Here is a 15,683-nt window from a genome sequence, read left to right as displayed (position 1 = left end):
GCACCTCCTGCTGTGGTTATTTCTTGTTCTCTCAGAAAAAAAAACAAAACAAAAACAGCAGCAGTGGATTCTGTGACTGCTGATGTCACGAAGCAGAATATAAATACGTAATAATTCCCCTGGCGCTCGTGTTCAGATTTGGAGCTATTTTTATGACTGGCCAGATTCTGGCTGTGTATGTATAAATATAACACCCACTTAATGTACACACACACACGTGCATGCTATGAGATGTATGAATATATATTATGTGGCTTTTAAGTGCAGTCTTTTAGCCTACATGTGGGCCTTTTGAAGCTAATGGGAGATTTACCAGGGGCTTTTTCACAGAGCTGTAGGCAAGAGTGGAATCCAGAACATATGAATATTATACTACGGTGTAAATCATCTAGTTTGACCTACAGTAAATTAGAGGCTATTAAATTTCATCCAGGTATCCTACACCAAGCCAGAAAAACATGTGTTTGACTAATGCATAAATTGTATTTGGCTAAAACCTATTTCCCAGAAAGGTATTCATTCAGTCTCCATGCAAAGACACTTTCCATGCATCAATTTCTTTGATAGTTTGTTTCAACACCTATTTTAACTATGTGTGCTTTCTATTTAAATTTACCACAGTCTATGGAGTCAGTGATGAGAAGTCAAATTCCTACTTAAATTCCTAGCCATAATGCCAACAACTAGAGTACTGACTTTCTTCACTTCAATGTTATGCCATGGGCATCCCTTCCAGACCTCTTACGCTGAGCTATTCTTTATCATGTTAGATCCTTCCCCAAGGAATAGCTCTGTGAATTGTTTTCACTTTGTTAACTTTCTTCTTGATACATGTCCACAGAAAATATGTTGTTTACTCGGTAATTAGTGTCACCCATTCACTGTTGTCTGTGTGCATCAGCTTGGCTGGGGGTTATATGGATAAGATGTCTGATATGTGTGACCTCACATACCTTGCAGTACCCTAATTGTTAGCAGGATAAAACCAGATCAGATACAAACAACTCCTTTCGATTTCCAGAATTTGGAAATACTGTAATTTTTTGTTTATAAACCAGTCATAGCATGTGGCTATAGATACAAAATATTTAAGTCCCTAAAGCTGACTCTCCCAGTTACTGATTTTTCTCTTTTTTTCTACTCAACACATAATTTAAAATGAAGGTAAAAAACAGTTACTCTATGACTTCTGGTAAGACTTTTTCATATCAAATAGGGTATAGTTTTATGCTGGCAGATATTACAAAATATGAGGATCATTAAAATTAAAATATTAAGGAGAACAGTGTCTTCATTTCAGGCATATAGTGGTACTTTTAAAATCAGGTTATGTAGCAGGCAAGAATATGTCACAATAAAGAAGGGAAAAAAATGGCACGCCATGATTATTTTAAAGCTTGACACAAAACTATAAACCTCTTTCAAGTGAAGATACACAGATCTTTGTGTAGACCTCTGCAGCTAAGCAAACCAACTAGCCTTTGATGTACTTATAATTATTAGGGGCTGAGGATTACATCTTTAGGCAAAGCTATCTAGCAGTGGGAAGGTATAGATCAAAACTGACACCATGACACAAGCAAGCAGAGAGGTGAGATGAGGTGGAGCCAAAAATAGCTTGGCATCACTATGGACCTTAAGTAAAACAAATAACTTCACTTCTTGAAAAGAACACAAGGAGGGGAACAACTAATTAATACCTGTAACCCCTCAATACCAGTTGGAAATTTAAACACGTCATTAACAAAAAGTTAATCATTGGAATATAGAAGAAAATTCAGCAGATCCACTTCTCTGGGAACATACTGTTACACTGTCATGGAGGCAGGTATGCCAGGCCAAGAATTCAATAGGATGCCACACAATGAATGCTGGCTGCTGCTCACTCCTCTTGAAACCAGTCTACATCAAGTAGAGCATCCTTCCAGAACAGGCTCTTTGCAGATGGCAGCAGTCTTGGTAATGCCAGGCCTACACATGAAGTCATTACTTGCTAAAATCCCCATCCAAAGCCCACTGAAGATGGTGGAAATATTTTTATTGTGTTTAGCAGGCTCTGTATCAAGTGCTGTGTGTGGCTTGATGTGCTCAAGAGAGTGTATACATGAACACAGTTAAATAATTTCAAATTACTACAGATCTTCAAAGACACTCATCTTGGGTGGCACAAAATTAAAAAAGTGCTTGTGGAAACTAATTTCTTGCCATAGGTGAACTGCCAATCATACTTAGAAAACATTTTTCATTAAAAATGTTTTTCTGGCTCTCTGGCGAAAAAGTCATATTATTAGAAAAATAAAAGCAAAGGATTTGAATCCAAAGGTTTTGAATTACTTAAACTGAAAATCTAAATAAATAAATAGGAGATCTAACACCTACACTAAAGGAAGCAGAACTCCAAAAAAACTGTAGCATAAACAGGTGTCCCCCAAGTCTTTCTAGATCACAGTTCACCCGTGTACGGGATAACACCTTTGAAGCATGCCAGAAACATGTTACACAGTGAAATAAAAATCATGCCATGAAATAAAGGCTAAGATTCTCAGTTAACTTGAAACTCAGTAGATGACAAGAGAAAGATGTGTGTGCCAAGGAAGAGCAGGAAATGAAGAAGGTTTTGCCATCAGTGCCAGAAAGGGTATGTGAGGGTAAGGGAGAAGTCTATTGCTTGAGAGATTGAGAGTCTTCATGGATCAGAAGAGGAAGAAATGTTACCAACTAGGCTAATGTAGGGCCTGAGAAAGTTACAAACACAGGGGCACAATTCTAAACGTGGTCTTGAAATGCAAGCAGGCTCCCCAGGACTGTCAGAAATAGGGGAAGATCTGAGTAAATCACAAGTGCTTTGGAGGTAGCAGGCTGTATGCAAGTCCAGACTGGTATCTCTGATACACCGCATGGAAGACAAAACACCATAGCATGTGTCATTATTAATTATCACAAAGACCATGTAAGCCATTCAGTATAAAACACTACCACAGAACTAAGATGAAATAAATAAATTCTCCACTTAAGGTTCAAACTGATGATGCTCCTTGACAATAAGGTGAAGCATGTAGGGTTCCTGCATTTTGAATGCCATTTTACAAACAGTGTGGGAAACTGGACTTGCAGACTCTGTGAGAACTGATATGATTTCCTATCTCGCTTGCAAACATTATGGAATATTTTCAGAAATATTTTAAAATTCTATTTTAAATGGGAAAACCTCAAGCACTTTCATGAGACACTAGTGAATCACCAAAATGTTAGTCAGTCCCATCGAGCATTTCAGAACAATACAATTATCTGAACATCAGTGTTTTTGTTCAGACACCTCTGTTAGAAATGTTGCCTAAACATTAGTGTTACTAATATTCTGAATTTTCTAAGCAGAAATACAAGGTTTCCCAATTTGCCTTTCAACTATGCAGCAGTTATCTGTCTTGTCACAACATGAATCCCTTTTGGGTGAAAGCTGTTGATTTGAAGGTTAAAATCATCTTGCTAGGCCCTAATGTAATTTGTTGGAAGTTGGCCTTGGGAAACTTTCTGACACTGCCTACATATGCTCTTTGTTGGATATTCATTGAGCAATGATGTCTGAAGGGCTGAGTTCTTCACCTCCATGATCATTATTAGTTATGGCATTTCTTAACAGGCTGTGCCATGTCAGTTCTTTGCAACTCAGGTTTTACATTAGCAACCTCCAGTTTACAGCACTGAACAGACACACTCTACCACCACAAACAATACTGTTCCAGGAGAGTGTATGCCAGGTTACACCCACAAACAGAATTTATTAGTAGCCTACATATATTGTCAATATTGAATAAATATTTATCCTCTCTTTTAATCAAGTGAAATGAGGTGTACAGCATACATTTTAGGCTAAATGAGAACTCCCTGACCTTGTTAAGGAACTCATGGGTCTTCTACAGAAGTAATTCAAGAGAAAATCTTTGGCAGAAGAAACCACAGTATCTATGGCCAGTGGTCTGCTGATCAAATAGGAGCAGGGAAAGAGGAGACAGCTAATGCTGTTTCTGAGACGTACGGGACCATTACTTCAATCTTCTCATCTCTCAAGATGCATTTTTACAGGCTGTCAAACATAAAATCTTATGAGAATAATTTTCTTTAGAAGATTTTAATCAGGTGAACAAAATATCTGATTCTGCCAAAACCATTGTTGACTTGACACTTCATCTTGCTCAGCAATATTCTCACCAAATCGCTGTGCTCTGGAGGTCTACAGGTGTTTTTACCATATGCCCACAAACATCCTTAGCTTCGAGGGTGGCTCCTCCAAAATGGTGTCTACCAAACCACAATCATGTGATGAACTGAGAAAGACCAAAATTCAGAAATTTTTAAAATAATCAATCTATTTTTAGTTTTATCTTGACATAAATTTTGATATAATATATGTGAGGAATCTACCAATGATTACAGACCTCTGGATGACACCTATAGTTTTCAGATGAAATTATATTGTCATTCTGCATTATTTGTAGGAGTTCAAAACTTTTCCTAAAGTCTGAGTTTGAAATATATTATGTTTGAAGTGAGCCCTGTACACAGAAATATCTTGACAAATTAAATATATCTGGGGCAAGATGGAGCACTTTCAAAGGCTTGGGAATGAGCCAGGAGCAATGACTCATCTTATTTTCAAGTAGCGCTGAGCTGAATTTTGGGGATGGGTTAACTCAGGAAATTTCATCAGATACACGAGAATGGTTCGCTTTTGTACTATTTAGGATCAAATATTATACTGTAATATATATACATATTTGAAATGTGCTGTAGAGAGGTGCCCAGTATAACCTCAGTAGCACTGATTGCACTTTGTTGCCTCTGTTTGCTTAGGTTACTGTCTTCTTGTAGAAGCCTGAAGTGGGTGTTCAAGAAGTTTGGGGGTTGATCCGGGAAGTGACCATTGGTGAACCGAGTGGCTGAAGGTTCCAGAGAGCAGGGACCAGACAAAGAGGACTGGGCTTGGGAAATGGTTAGGGGATAGAGACTTGTTTGAAACTGCATTTTAAAACTTCTGGCTCTGGCATGAGTTTTTCTCCCCCTCTCAAAATATTAGAAAAATATAGCAAGTTACATATAAAGCACTTCTTATCTTTTGTTTTCATTGGGTCCACGAAGTTCATCCCTCATGTCATCTTTTTTGACAACAACAGTTTATGAAATAATAACATCATAAAGAAAGGACGTTGGAACAAGCTATAATAAAACAAAATCTGTGGTTGATATTTCACATGTTTAAGGTGAGATCCAATCTGCAGTGAAACAAACTCATGGGAGATTCCTGATTATTTTCATACAAAATGAATTGGATGCAAATTCATTACTGTTTAGAGACTGAATCTCAGTGACAGTTTGTCCCTGGGGGCATTGAAAACTATTTTAAATCATTCTGATAGTTAATTATTCAGTAAAACACTTTATCATATAAAATAACTTTAATAATTTATGCTAATGGGGCATTGCAGACGTAACTGTAGGACTGGTCTGGAGGAGGGGAAGACTGTGCCTGCACACAATAATCATAATGAACTGTAGTAACACGTGTATTACATTTGATATGCAAGTAAAACATTTGTGATCACTTCAGTTTTTTTCCCTGTCCCTCTCCCTGCACATATGTCTACAATACTATAAAAGGCTCTTAGTAAACTTAAAAATAGCCTAACTTCAGAAATCTAGTAATAATGGTAGTTTGAAAGGAATTAAGACACATACTAGAGTTTAAATCTTCTGGATTAAGTGTCAGAGAATAGATAATGATCAGATGCAGGTCCTAGGTATCTCAGTTATATTTGGTGCAGCAGACAAATACCTAAGAAGTAAGAGAAGAGAAAGCAAAGGAGATGTGACTGTACTTTTTAAAGAGTGCTCTGTAAAGAAAGAACTTAACAAATGTTCTTTTTTGGAATTCCAGTGGTGAAAGGGATTGACCAAAGGTCCAGTTGTGGTGGAAAAAATGCTTGAAGTGACTTGAGCATGAAAATTAAACACTCTGAAGAAAAGAGTTCAGGACAGGCACTGCTTGATTCCTACTCTGCCAGAGAGGAAAGGAGGTGATACTGTATTGCATAGCCCTGAAAGTCATGGATTTATGCAGTCGATAGAAACAGCCACATAAATGCATATAATGCTTCTCTGCATTTGTATGTATTGTAGTGGCATTTGTTTGTATGCTCTGGGTAAACATGGAGATGTACAGTTCTAAAAGAATCCTGTGTTACCCAAGATCTCAAAGGTTTTGTGACTGACTCATGAAAAACACTTCTGAGTTTTAAACCTATTCTACCTCTTGGCATGGGACAAGAACAAAAGCTCAGTGATTTCCTCTAATATTCAAAGATGCAGAAGAATAAGCAACACAGAACTGTGCATATTTTATATAAACTTTTCGTGGTTTTGGTTTTTTTTACCCTTTTCTACTTTGTCTCTGATGGAAGTCAACTCCCAAGACACAGACACCTTCTGCTTGGTTCATGCTATAGAGTATGAAATCAGAGTGGTCTGAAGTGTTTGCATATATTTCTCCATGTCAGTTCAGAAGAAACACAAGGAGAAAGTGAATGAGTTCCCCTGCCTGAAAAGTTGTCTGTGTTTTAGCAACTAATCTAATGCTGCAACTTTTGCATCAGTATTCCTTATGGAAGAGCAAGAATCCCACTGCAAGCAAAGCTGTTGCTTTAAAGCCAGGATCTGAGGCCGTGTTGACATCAGTAAGTGTTCCATCCGAATGCTGCCGAAGCATTAATGATGGATGTGATTCCCATTATTCATATAGTGTGCACCAGCAAATATTTGCAGGTGAATGAGATTGCCATACATGGCCTTTAATGCTGACATGAACAGCAATTTTCAAATTCAATCCCTTACCTCTCACACTCAGTTCAGTTTGTACAGCCTCAACTTTTCTATATAGCCATGGTATAAATTTTTTGCTTCATAGCTATCCTCCTATGGGTACTGAAAGGCAAAGTTTGGGAGTTGGTTTTTATTTTTATAAGCTTCTTTCTTTAGTTATGAATAAAAATCCAGTTATTTAGTTACAAATAAAAATACAGTCTCACTTTCAAAGAAAACAGTGCAATCAAAACAATAACTCCCCTACAAATATAACACCATGTTCTACAGGACAAGTATTGATTAAAACAAAAAGGGCTTTTTAAACACCATTAATTCTTACCAATTCCAGTAGTTATTGATTCTGTATCAATGTCATTAGCCTTTCTCTTTGCCACTTCAGCTAGTGCCAATTCACCCTTATCTAGTGCAAGGTAATGGATGTCCTTTGGAAATAAAGCAGAAAAAAAGAGATTAATCTAAAATGAATCTCAATAGGAGCAACAAAAGGGATTTTGAAAGAAAGAGGTTCTTTTATTACTTAGATCACAAACACAGATGGAACTGATGAACCTACCATTACGTTTTAATTCCTTCCCAATGCAAATTTATTATCTTACTTGCGCTGTTGAATACAGCAATGAATAAAACACTGACCAATCACACACTAATAAAAGTGAAGCTATTGACTCAGGGTATGAAAGAAACCTAACTACTTTTGAAGTAAAGTCTGTTGGTGCAACAGAATTAAAAGAGGGTTGATAGGAGGTGGCTCTGTGTAAACCAGACCTCAAGTATGGAACTCTTCTGGCTGACAGCCCGTATTTGAAACGTGTTAAAAGTAGATGTGGTGCTTAGAGACATGGATTAGTGGTGGACCTGTTGGTAATGGGTTAACAGTTGGACTTGATGATCTTAGGGGTCTTTTCCAATCTAAATGATTCTATGATTCGAAGGTTTCCACCTGGTACATGAGTTTTGGGGTAAAGATCTGGAGGCACTAATTTTTGTTTGAAGGCTGTCATGTTCACTCACTGTTCTTTGAGTAAGGTGATGGTGGTCCTCCTTGGGCTGATATTGGAGGTAATAAGAGCAACAGTAGCTGCTCAATGGTTTTAACGTCCACCCAGCTGACATGATTCCTGAGTCACTCCTGGACAACAAGGGGCTTTACGAAAATGTTGCTGTCTAGCATGAATAGCTGTTAATACTCTGAATCTACTCCTTCATTTAGGGTTAAAAATCAGAGGGCTGCAGCAGGGATGTATCATTATATATAAATATAGAATGGTTTGGATTGGAAGGGGCCTTAAAGATCATCTTGTTCTGATCTCCTGCCATGGGCAGGGACACTTTCCACTAGATCAAGTTGCTCCAAGCCCTATCCAACGGGGCCTTGAACACTTCCAGGGATGGGGCTTCCCTGGGCAACCTGTGCCAGAGCCTCATCACCCTTTCAGGGAAGAATTTCTTCCTAATATCTGACCTAAACCTGCCCTCTTACAGTTTAAAGCCATTTCCCCTTGTGCTATCCCTACATGACCTTGTCAAAAGACAAGGTTTTTTATTTCATATTAATATTTGAGGTGAAAACCACCAGTACTACATAGAGCACTATTTGTTCAAGAATATATTATTCCTGCTGACAAATTACAGTATCACTGCCCCTGGTTTTGGCCATTGAAGTAAAGTTTCATCCTTGACCATTAATAAAGAGATAATTAATCCCCTTCTCATTTGGCATCATGTTGCTCTGTGCATGAACTGTGACACAGAAAGTGAGGGTAATCCAAGAACAGTTGGCAATTTTTTTTTTCCCGCACTTCATTGCTGAAAATGCCATTTGGTATCCAGAGATTTGAGTCATTCCTTTGTTCTGCAATCCATCTGCATGCAGGAATTTAAAGGGGAAAGGAGTATTTGCTGGAAATATTGACCTCTGCATACCATAAAAGCAACTATATTCTCAGTAATGCAGAAGATTTCAGGTGAAACTGTCCTTCTTGGTGTGAATTTACTGCCATTTTCATCAATATGACAGAAACTCTTACAGGAAAAGTGACTTTAGTCTACAGAGAGAAGTTATATGAAAAAAGTGAGAGTAATAGTGTTAGCAGAAAGATGTGCTGCCCTTAATAACCCCTCATTTAATAATAGTAATAAAAAATTAAAAAAACAAAAAAAAAGACCCAAACTGAGAACGTTAGGGAAATTGAGACTGATTATGCAAGAAAGCCTGGACCTGACTTTCAGGATCCCCACAGTCTGCAGGGGACAACAGCTTTTTCTCATCACAAACACAGGTGTGACTTAAATAAATGTGCAAGTGTCTTGGAGCAAAGTAATGAGTTACGAACTTGTGGCGAACTCTGTATTTCCTCTCTGAGTAGGTCTAACATGGTTGTCGGGAGAAAAGGGCCTGAGTAGCAAGGTATGACTTCTATGAAGATTAAACAGCAGATATTGTCAGCTTATTAAGATAACAATAGAAAACCCAAGGGCTCTTGGACAAGTCTGAACTTATAGAGATTTGAATGTACAGGTAGACACTTAAAATACATTCTGACAATGCTTAATGACTGTCTTTTTGTAGTTTAAACTATGAGAAGTATTGCACACCTCCATGCAACTTTAAATAATAAACTTGGGGAGAGGATGGAAACAGCTGCAGAAAATGAAGTTCTGTCAGCAAAGAAGTTGTGCATTCCATGTGTGTCAAAGCAGCTGGTATTTCAGACCTTGGTTTTGCCTGTTTTCTGTTTTGGGTAAAGAAATGTAAAGATGTCACATATACATCACTGACTAACAGGGGCCTTGTAAGAAATAAAGGTTAGCAGTAGGTTGGTAAGTGGTTTTCTTTGTTATTCCTCAAGTTGCTGTCAGGAAGAAGAATTAAAAAAAAGTTGGTTTTGTCTCCTCTCTAAACAAGCTTTAGAAAGAAAAGATTACCAAAATAAAATCTCCTAGACCATTTCAGATTAAATTTAGGTGTTTCTCATTCAAATAAACAAGCAAAATTGGATTTTTCTATGAATGTATGACTCTGTGAGTAGAGCTAAACTAGAAAATTAAAAAAGAGAAAGAAGGAACACCAGATTACAAGGTGGTTTAAAGAATGACAGAAAAAAGACAATTAAATTACCTGAACATTCATGACAGATTTTTTTTTCACACAATTACCTAAGAATTTATCAGTCCCAAGATCACATCCTTCTCGAAAACAACGGGGACAATAAAAACAATTTCCAGCTGCTTACTGGGAGCTTGCTGAAAGGGTTGTTTTTATCATTTAACAGTTTGCTTACTTTTTGGACTACTTCCTTTTTTTACCCTCACCTTTGTGACTCACAGAGCTGGCCGTTGGTGAGCAGAAGTCATTTGAAACACTGATGTGCATTTGTCTATAGGATATTTCTGGGCAACACTCCAACATTTCTTCGAAGCATGCACTTTCCTCATCTGTGTATCACCCAAGATCTGACAGTTTTATTAAAGTGTCTTTTCCTTGCACTTTTTTCTGCTACCTTTGGTACGTGGGATGGTCTTTTGAATTTTCAGCAGCTGAGAGCTGGAACGTACTATAAAAGGATTTCAAGCTAACAACCTTTCCACTGCTTGATCTTTTCTGTCACAGATTGGATCAGTCACTGTCCAATAAATGGAGCTGTTGTTCATGATATTATGTCCCTTTCAGTTTTATTTTTTTATTGAACTTTGTAGGAGATGATATTAATTGATGGACTTAGATGTGACGTGAGGGTAAAGCTTGTGGAGAGACACAGCAGTGTATCTTTGTCTTGTTATGGCATCATACCAGTGATGCTATAGCCATAGGACTAACTTCTAAGTTTTTTTTTTTCTTTTTCATTTCTATGAAAGAAATTAGCTCTCAGATAGCATTTCCTCAAACTTCTCTGCGATAATTTCAAAACAAATAATGGGAATGCTGCAGAGCCCTGTTTGGAGAAAGAGATGCTCAGAATAAATTCTCCAAGATACAGGACATTTTCTCAGAAGTCTCGGATGACAGCTGTTCAATGTTTGCATCTGCCTCAGCCTATGTTATATCTGCTCTTCTCTATCCTTTCTTTTTTATTGCTTCTCTGTTCTCCTTTAATAAACAGATTTTTTTCTTTCTCATTTTGCCTATGTCATCAGATGTCTTTATTTAGACTACTATTTCTTCTTGAAATCCTATTAATTAACTGGAATAAAGTGATGTGACTCCTAGAGCCATCTGAGGTTTTAAAAATGGATAAAAAGGCTTTAAACATACGTAAAGTCAAGTTGTATGTTACTAATTGCATTTTGATTTATATAAACAATATACAGGAATCATTCAGTATTAAGTAGAAGAGAGGGATGTACAGACCTTGCTTAGCAGTAGTATTGTTATATTAATATTAATATTGTTATATTAATACCTAGAAGAACTGTAAGGTTTCAAGGAACAGGCTATCTAATTTTCACAGTATTAAGCACAATGAAACCAAATTCCCTAGAAATTACCATGGCACAAATAAATACTTGTAATGACCTATGCATGTTTAAACTTCTTGAGTCCTGTACTTAGTGGTCTTGCAGTAGTGCCACTGTTAGCTTATTGCAAAGTTTGTTCATTATAACTTACTTAGAAAAGGAATTAGCAAAAGGACATTTCCCCAGAGGAGGCAGGTATGTGAGCTGCTTGTTGCATAATTTAGGGGAAACTATGAGGAATCTCAAAGGCAACACAAGCAGAACAAGGACATTAAAGAACTGGTTTTGATCTCACAGTAACATAAGCCAGGGGAAACTCTTTGGAAGTATATATTTATGATGAAGGGCATTGGTAGGATGGGAAATGAAGAGTAGGTGTTGAGAGAGGAAAGGAAAGAGTAGGAAAGGATAGAGTTAATTTCTTGGTGAACATTGAACCTCCTCTTGAAAAAAGCTGGAGAACTTTTTTGTTGAGAGCAGAACATGATATCACCTGCGGAGCTAGTACTGACAGTCCCTCCCTCTTGTTAGCAGCTGTGCACCCATCTCATGACCCAACACTGGTGTTCCCCCTCTGCCCTGGGACAGAGGTCCTCCTTCAATCCTGCTGCCAGCAGAGGGAAGGAAAGAGAAAAAGATCATGTAGGAAATGCTCTCAGTCATATGAAAGAGGGTCCTTTAGATGGATGGCATGCCAAATGAGGGGTCATTTATTCTGCCAGCACGGCTAAAATTAGGGAGAATTTATTATCTGTACAGTGGGAGAGCCCTCAATAAAAAGCTGCTCCAAACATCCTACAGTCTGAATCTTATAAGTAGTTGTGGCAGTGTTTAGCATGATTAGGTATAAAATCTGTACTGAGGAGGTTATGTTCAATAAAAAGAGAAAAGGAAAAAGACGATCTAAAAAGAGGAAAAATCGAGGAGAGTAAACACAGACCATGTAATGAATTTCCTAAAAGTCTGACATTTCCATCACATTCTTTTGATGCATACTTAGGAAAGTTTATCGCAGTATTCACATCTTTCTAATTAGATGGAACAAGCCAGATGATTAGAGCCATGAAAAAAACATCAAAAGGTTCACACAACTTTTTATATAATTAGAAGGGAATTTTCATAACCCCTAAAAGCAGGATTTAATTGTGTAATTTAACATACAATTTAAATATCAAGATCAAACTAGCAGGGCAAGTGACTTAATGGGATAAATGATATTAACATCAAGTGTCAAAGCTTAATTTAAACAACAGAATGTCTTCATTATGCAAAAGAGTCAAGTAAACGAATCGTTCAAAGGGCTTTTTTTTCAACAAGCCCTTTCCTATTGTTTCTTTGAAAACAATGAAATCAGCTGCGGAGCAGCAACATGCTGAGAGACTAGGAGAGCACGATTGGCTTTGTCCATCTGACCTCACTGTGACATTGCGGTGCACGATCTTATAAAACAAGAACCTCCTGCAGAGCTCACACAGAGGACCTTTTAAGAGCTGGTTAATTTTACTTTTGTAGCTAATTAAATGGGAGGGGGCAGAGAGTGCATAAAATGTTAAAAACCCTTGTGTTGATGCTGCTGAGCTTTGTTGTTTTAAAAGTACCAGCAGAGGCGTTCATAATTTGTCCCTTTTCACAAAACCCTAAGAGACAAACTAAGAGCATTCAGGATCCCCAGGATATGGACAGCTCTTGTGTCCAGGGTACAGCAGTTGGACTTAAAGGAACACATTAGAAATGTATAAACTTATTAGAATGAAGATGACATTCACCCACGTCAGGTCAGACGGAGAAGGTTAAAGTTAAAAAACATATACAACAATTCCTGAAAAATAAAGGATGGCCTGTAGGCCATGCTGGGGAATATGTCAATTACTCTAAAGATACTTAATCCCTACTGATGAGTTCCATGATGGCAAAGGGCAAAGCAGGTAGAAAAGTTCTGTCTTCAGTATTTGTCCAAGGCTGCAAATGACACAAAACCATTTTAACATCCTGACAACAGCCTCTGTCTCCAGAAATGACTCACCATAAACAGGTCCCGAGCTCCTATGTCAACAGCAAGCAGAAACGCTTTTTCAAACCTTTGATACCTGAAAGAAAAAGGAAACATGTCACTTGTTGAGGTTAATTTAAGAGCTGCATCGAATATTGCCAATGGACAGAGGAAGTCCTGCAATAATCATAAAAAGAGATGCTAAAGCTTTATTGGGGAAACTCGATAGGCTCATATTCAGATTGCAAAACTGTGAGGTAGGACAGTGGCTACCCCTTAGTCTTCTTCATTGTTTAAAACCTTCAGGAAATGTTATGTTCAGTGTTGAGTCCCATCAGATCTAGTCGTGTCTGAAGGGAGCCGAACTGTAGATCATAACGAATCAATCCTTCACAAAGATACCAGCCACAACATAGATAAATGGTATCCTCAACAATGCTGGTAGGAACCTCAAAATCCTCTACAGAAAGTACTAATCTCAAATCTCACATGACTTTGGAGGTCCCTGTAGAAATTTGTATTGAGTTTTGGCCTTGCAGACCCCTCAATACAGCTTTCTGAAGATGATAATCCAGTCAAGTCATCCTAAAAATGACTTTCAGTCCTTAAGGACTGAAAAGGTAGGGGGTGACCCTGTTTTGTCTCATAACTACCTTAGCCCAGTACTGGCACAGACTCCTGAGAGTTTTCTGAGATTCTATGGTGAAGAAGATTGTGTCAATGAGGTATAATTAGCGGGAAAAGAGCAAAGATCACAAGCAAAAATTACTCCTGGATGTGCTCTGGAAGGCACCACCTCAGCACCACATAGAGATGCGGTGGAGTAGGAAGGGGCAGTGTGGATGTGGAACTTGACCTTCATTGTTAAGCCAGGAGGGCTGTTCCATGGCACACTGAGACCATTCCTTTGGTGTGTTGAGGGCTTGCTGAAGAACAGCTCTTTCCATTTGTGGTGACAGACTGACACCTTCTTCCCACCCAGACACCACACACAGTCTCCTGGGAATTACAGCAAATACCCACATGGGATGGACATACTGTGCAAGGCTGTACACATCCTGTTGCTTGCAATCCTTTGGAATTCCATAGAAGTGGAAGGAAACAAGCCATCCATCAGAAGATTTCTGGGGATATATATGCACAGCATGGCACTGGCAAACACCAATCCCAATGGGAAATTCTGCACTGGGCTAATGCTTCTCTTATACTAGATGTAGATAATTATTATGTGACAATATACTATGAGAAAGTGATTTTATTTGTACACATTTTCTTCTATTGCCCATTTTTAACTGTTTAAAATGACCTATGAAAATAGATTTGGGGATTATTTTTGGAAATACAAAACAACAAAATACCCCAGTGTTATTTCATTTGGGAGGTAAAGGATTGATTCCATGTAAAATGATTTCTCTGTTTTTCCCATTACTGGTAAATTTTCCCCCTTTTCACCTGTTATGTGTCAACAATGTATCAGTTGTAGATACTTGAAGTTTAGGAAGGAGATGACTGGGGCAAAAAGCAGCATTGTGATTTCTCAGGGTCTGTGTTTGCCAAATGAATATTGTCAGGCAGCATGACACGGATACCAGAATTTATACAGTTCTGTGCCTTGGTGGTATCTTAGGAATCAGTGGGCAGTGATGTAGCTCCTCCTCGGGACAGCGTGAAGAAGAGGAAAGATGGGAATCCTCCTTCCCCTTGGTGGGTAAAGGAGTCCCATAAGAGGCACCATGCTGGGATTCCTGTTTCTGGCAAAAGCCTCAGCGGTTTTCTGCCTCCCTCTTGTTACAGCCTTATCGCTCCCTTCCACCGCACATTTGGAATGATTCAGCAGATTGCAAGATAGAACCAGAGAGGACTTTTCCTTCAAGGAATAACATTTGTGACAAGAAGGCATAATATGTTAGCTTAAGTAGAAAAGGAAATGCACTCTCCAGGTGAGGTTCCTAAGAGCTGGAGTGGGGAGTCCTTTCCTCCCTAGAGCTAATCTCCCTCCTGTGTCTTCCAAGTACTAATTTGCAGCCCTCCTCACAGAACCAGTTTAAGGGAGGGGAGGGGATGAATTAAAGTTAACCTCTTGATCACTAGGAAGCAGGCAGTGCACCCCCATTTTATCATAGGTGTTTGAAGCTTTTCAACATGATTCCTGTGAGGGTTTTTCCACTAAAATATGTAGTGTTGAAATGCTGTTTCTGAAGCTATGCTTTAATTAAGACAAATAAGTACACGTTATAATACGTTTATCTTGAACAGCTATCATGTATGTATTTTTTTCTGGCACTTTTTTTTTTCTCATTACAGATTAAATACACATTCTTAGTACTTAGAGGGGAAATTGGAAACCAAACAGAAACCAGCT

At 38.2% G+C, this 15,683-nt stretch overlaps 1 protein-coding gene across 2 annotated transcripts in view; it reads right to left on the bottom strand.

The window, feature by feature from the left end:
• Window positions 1-15,683, bottom strand: part of WDPCP (WD repeat containing planar cell polarity effector) — a 145,018-nt gene that overhangs the window by 32,433 nt on the left and 96,902 nt on the right. For both annotated transcript variants that reach the window (XM_008929042.2, XM_018084452.1), the window contains exons 13-14: window positions 13,355-13,418; window positions 7,196-7,298 (exon numbers count right to left, since the gene is read on the bottom strand). In XM_008929042.2, coding sequence (XP_008927290.2) covers window positions 7,196-7,298; window positions 13,355-13,418 — 167 coding nt within the window. The remainder of the gene's footprint in view (window positions 1-7,195; window positions 7,299-13,354; window positions 13,419-15,683) is intronic.

The sequence above is a fragment of the Manacus vitellinus genome, unplaced genomic scaffold (assembly GCF_001715985.3).
Source record: "Manacus vitellinus isolate BGI_N305 unplaced genomic scaffold, ASM171598v3 scaffold_70_pilon, whole genome shotgun sequence".
Lineage (NCBI taxonomy): Eukaryota > Metazoa > Chordata > Aves > Passeriformes > Pipridae > Manacus > Manacus vitellinus.
Note: the sequence above shows the minus strand (reverse complement) of the source record. Positions and strands in the feature narration are given on the sequence as shown.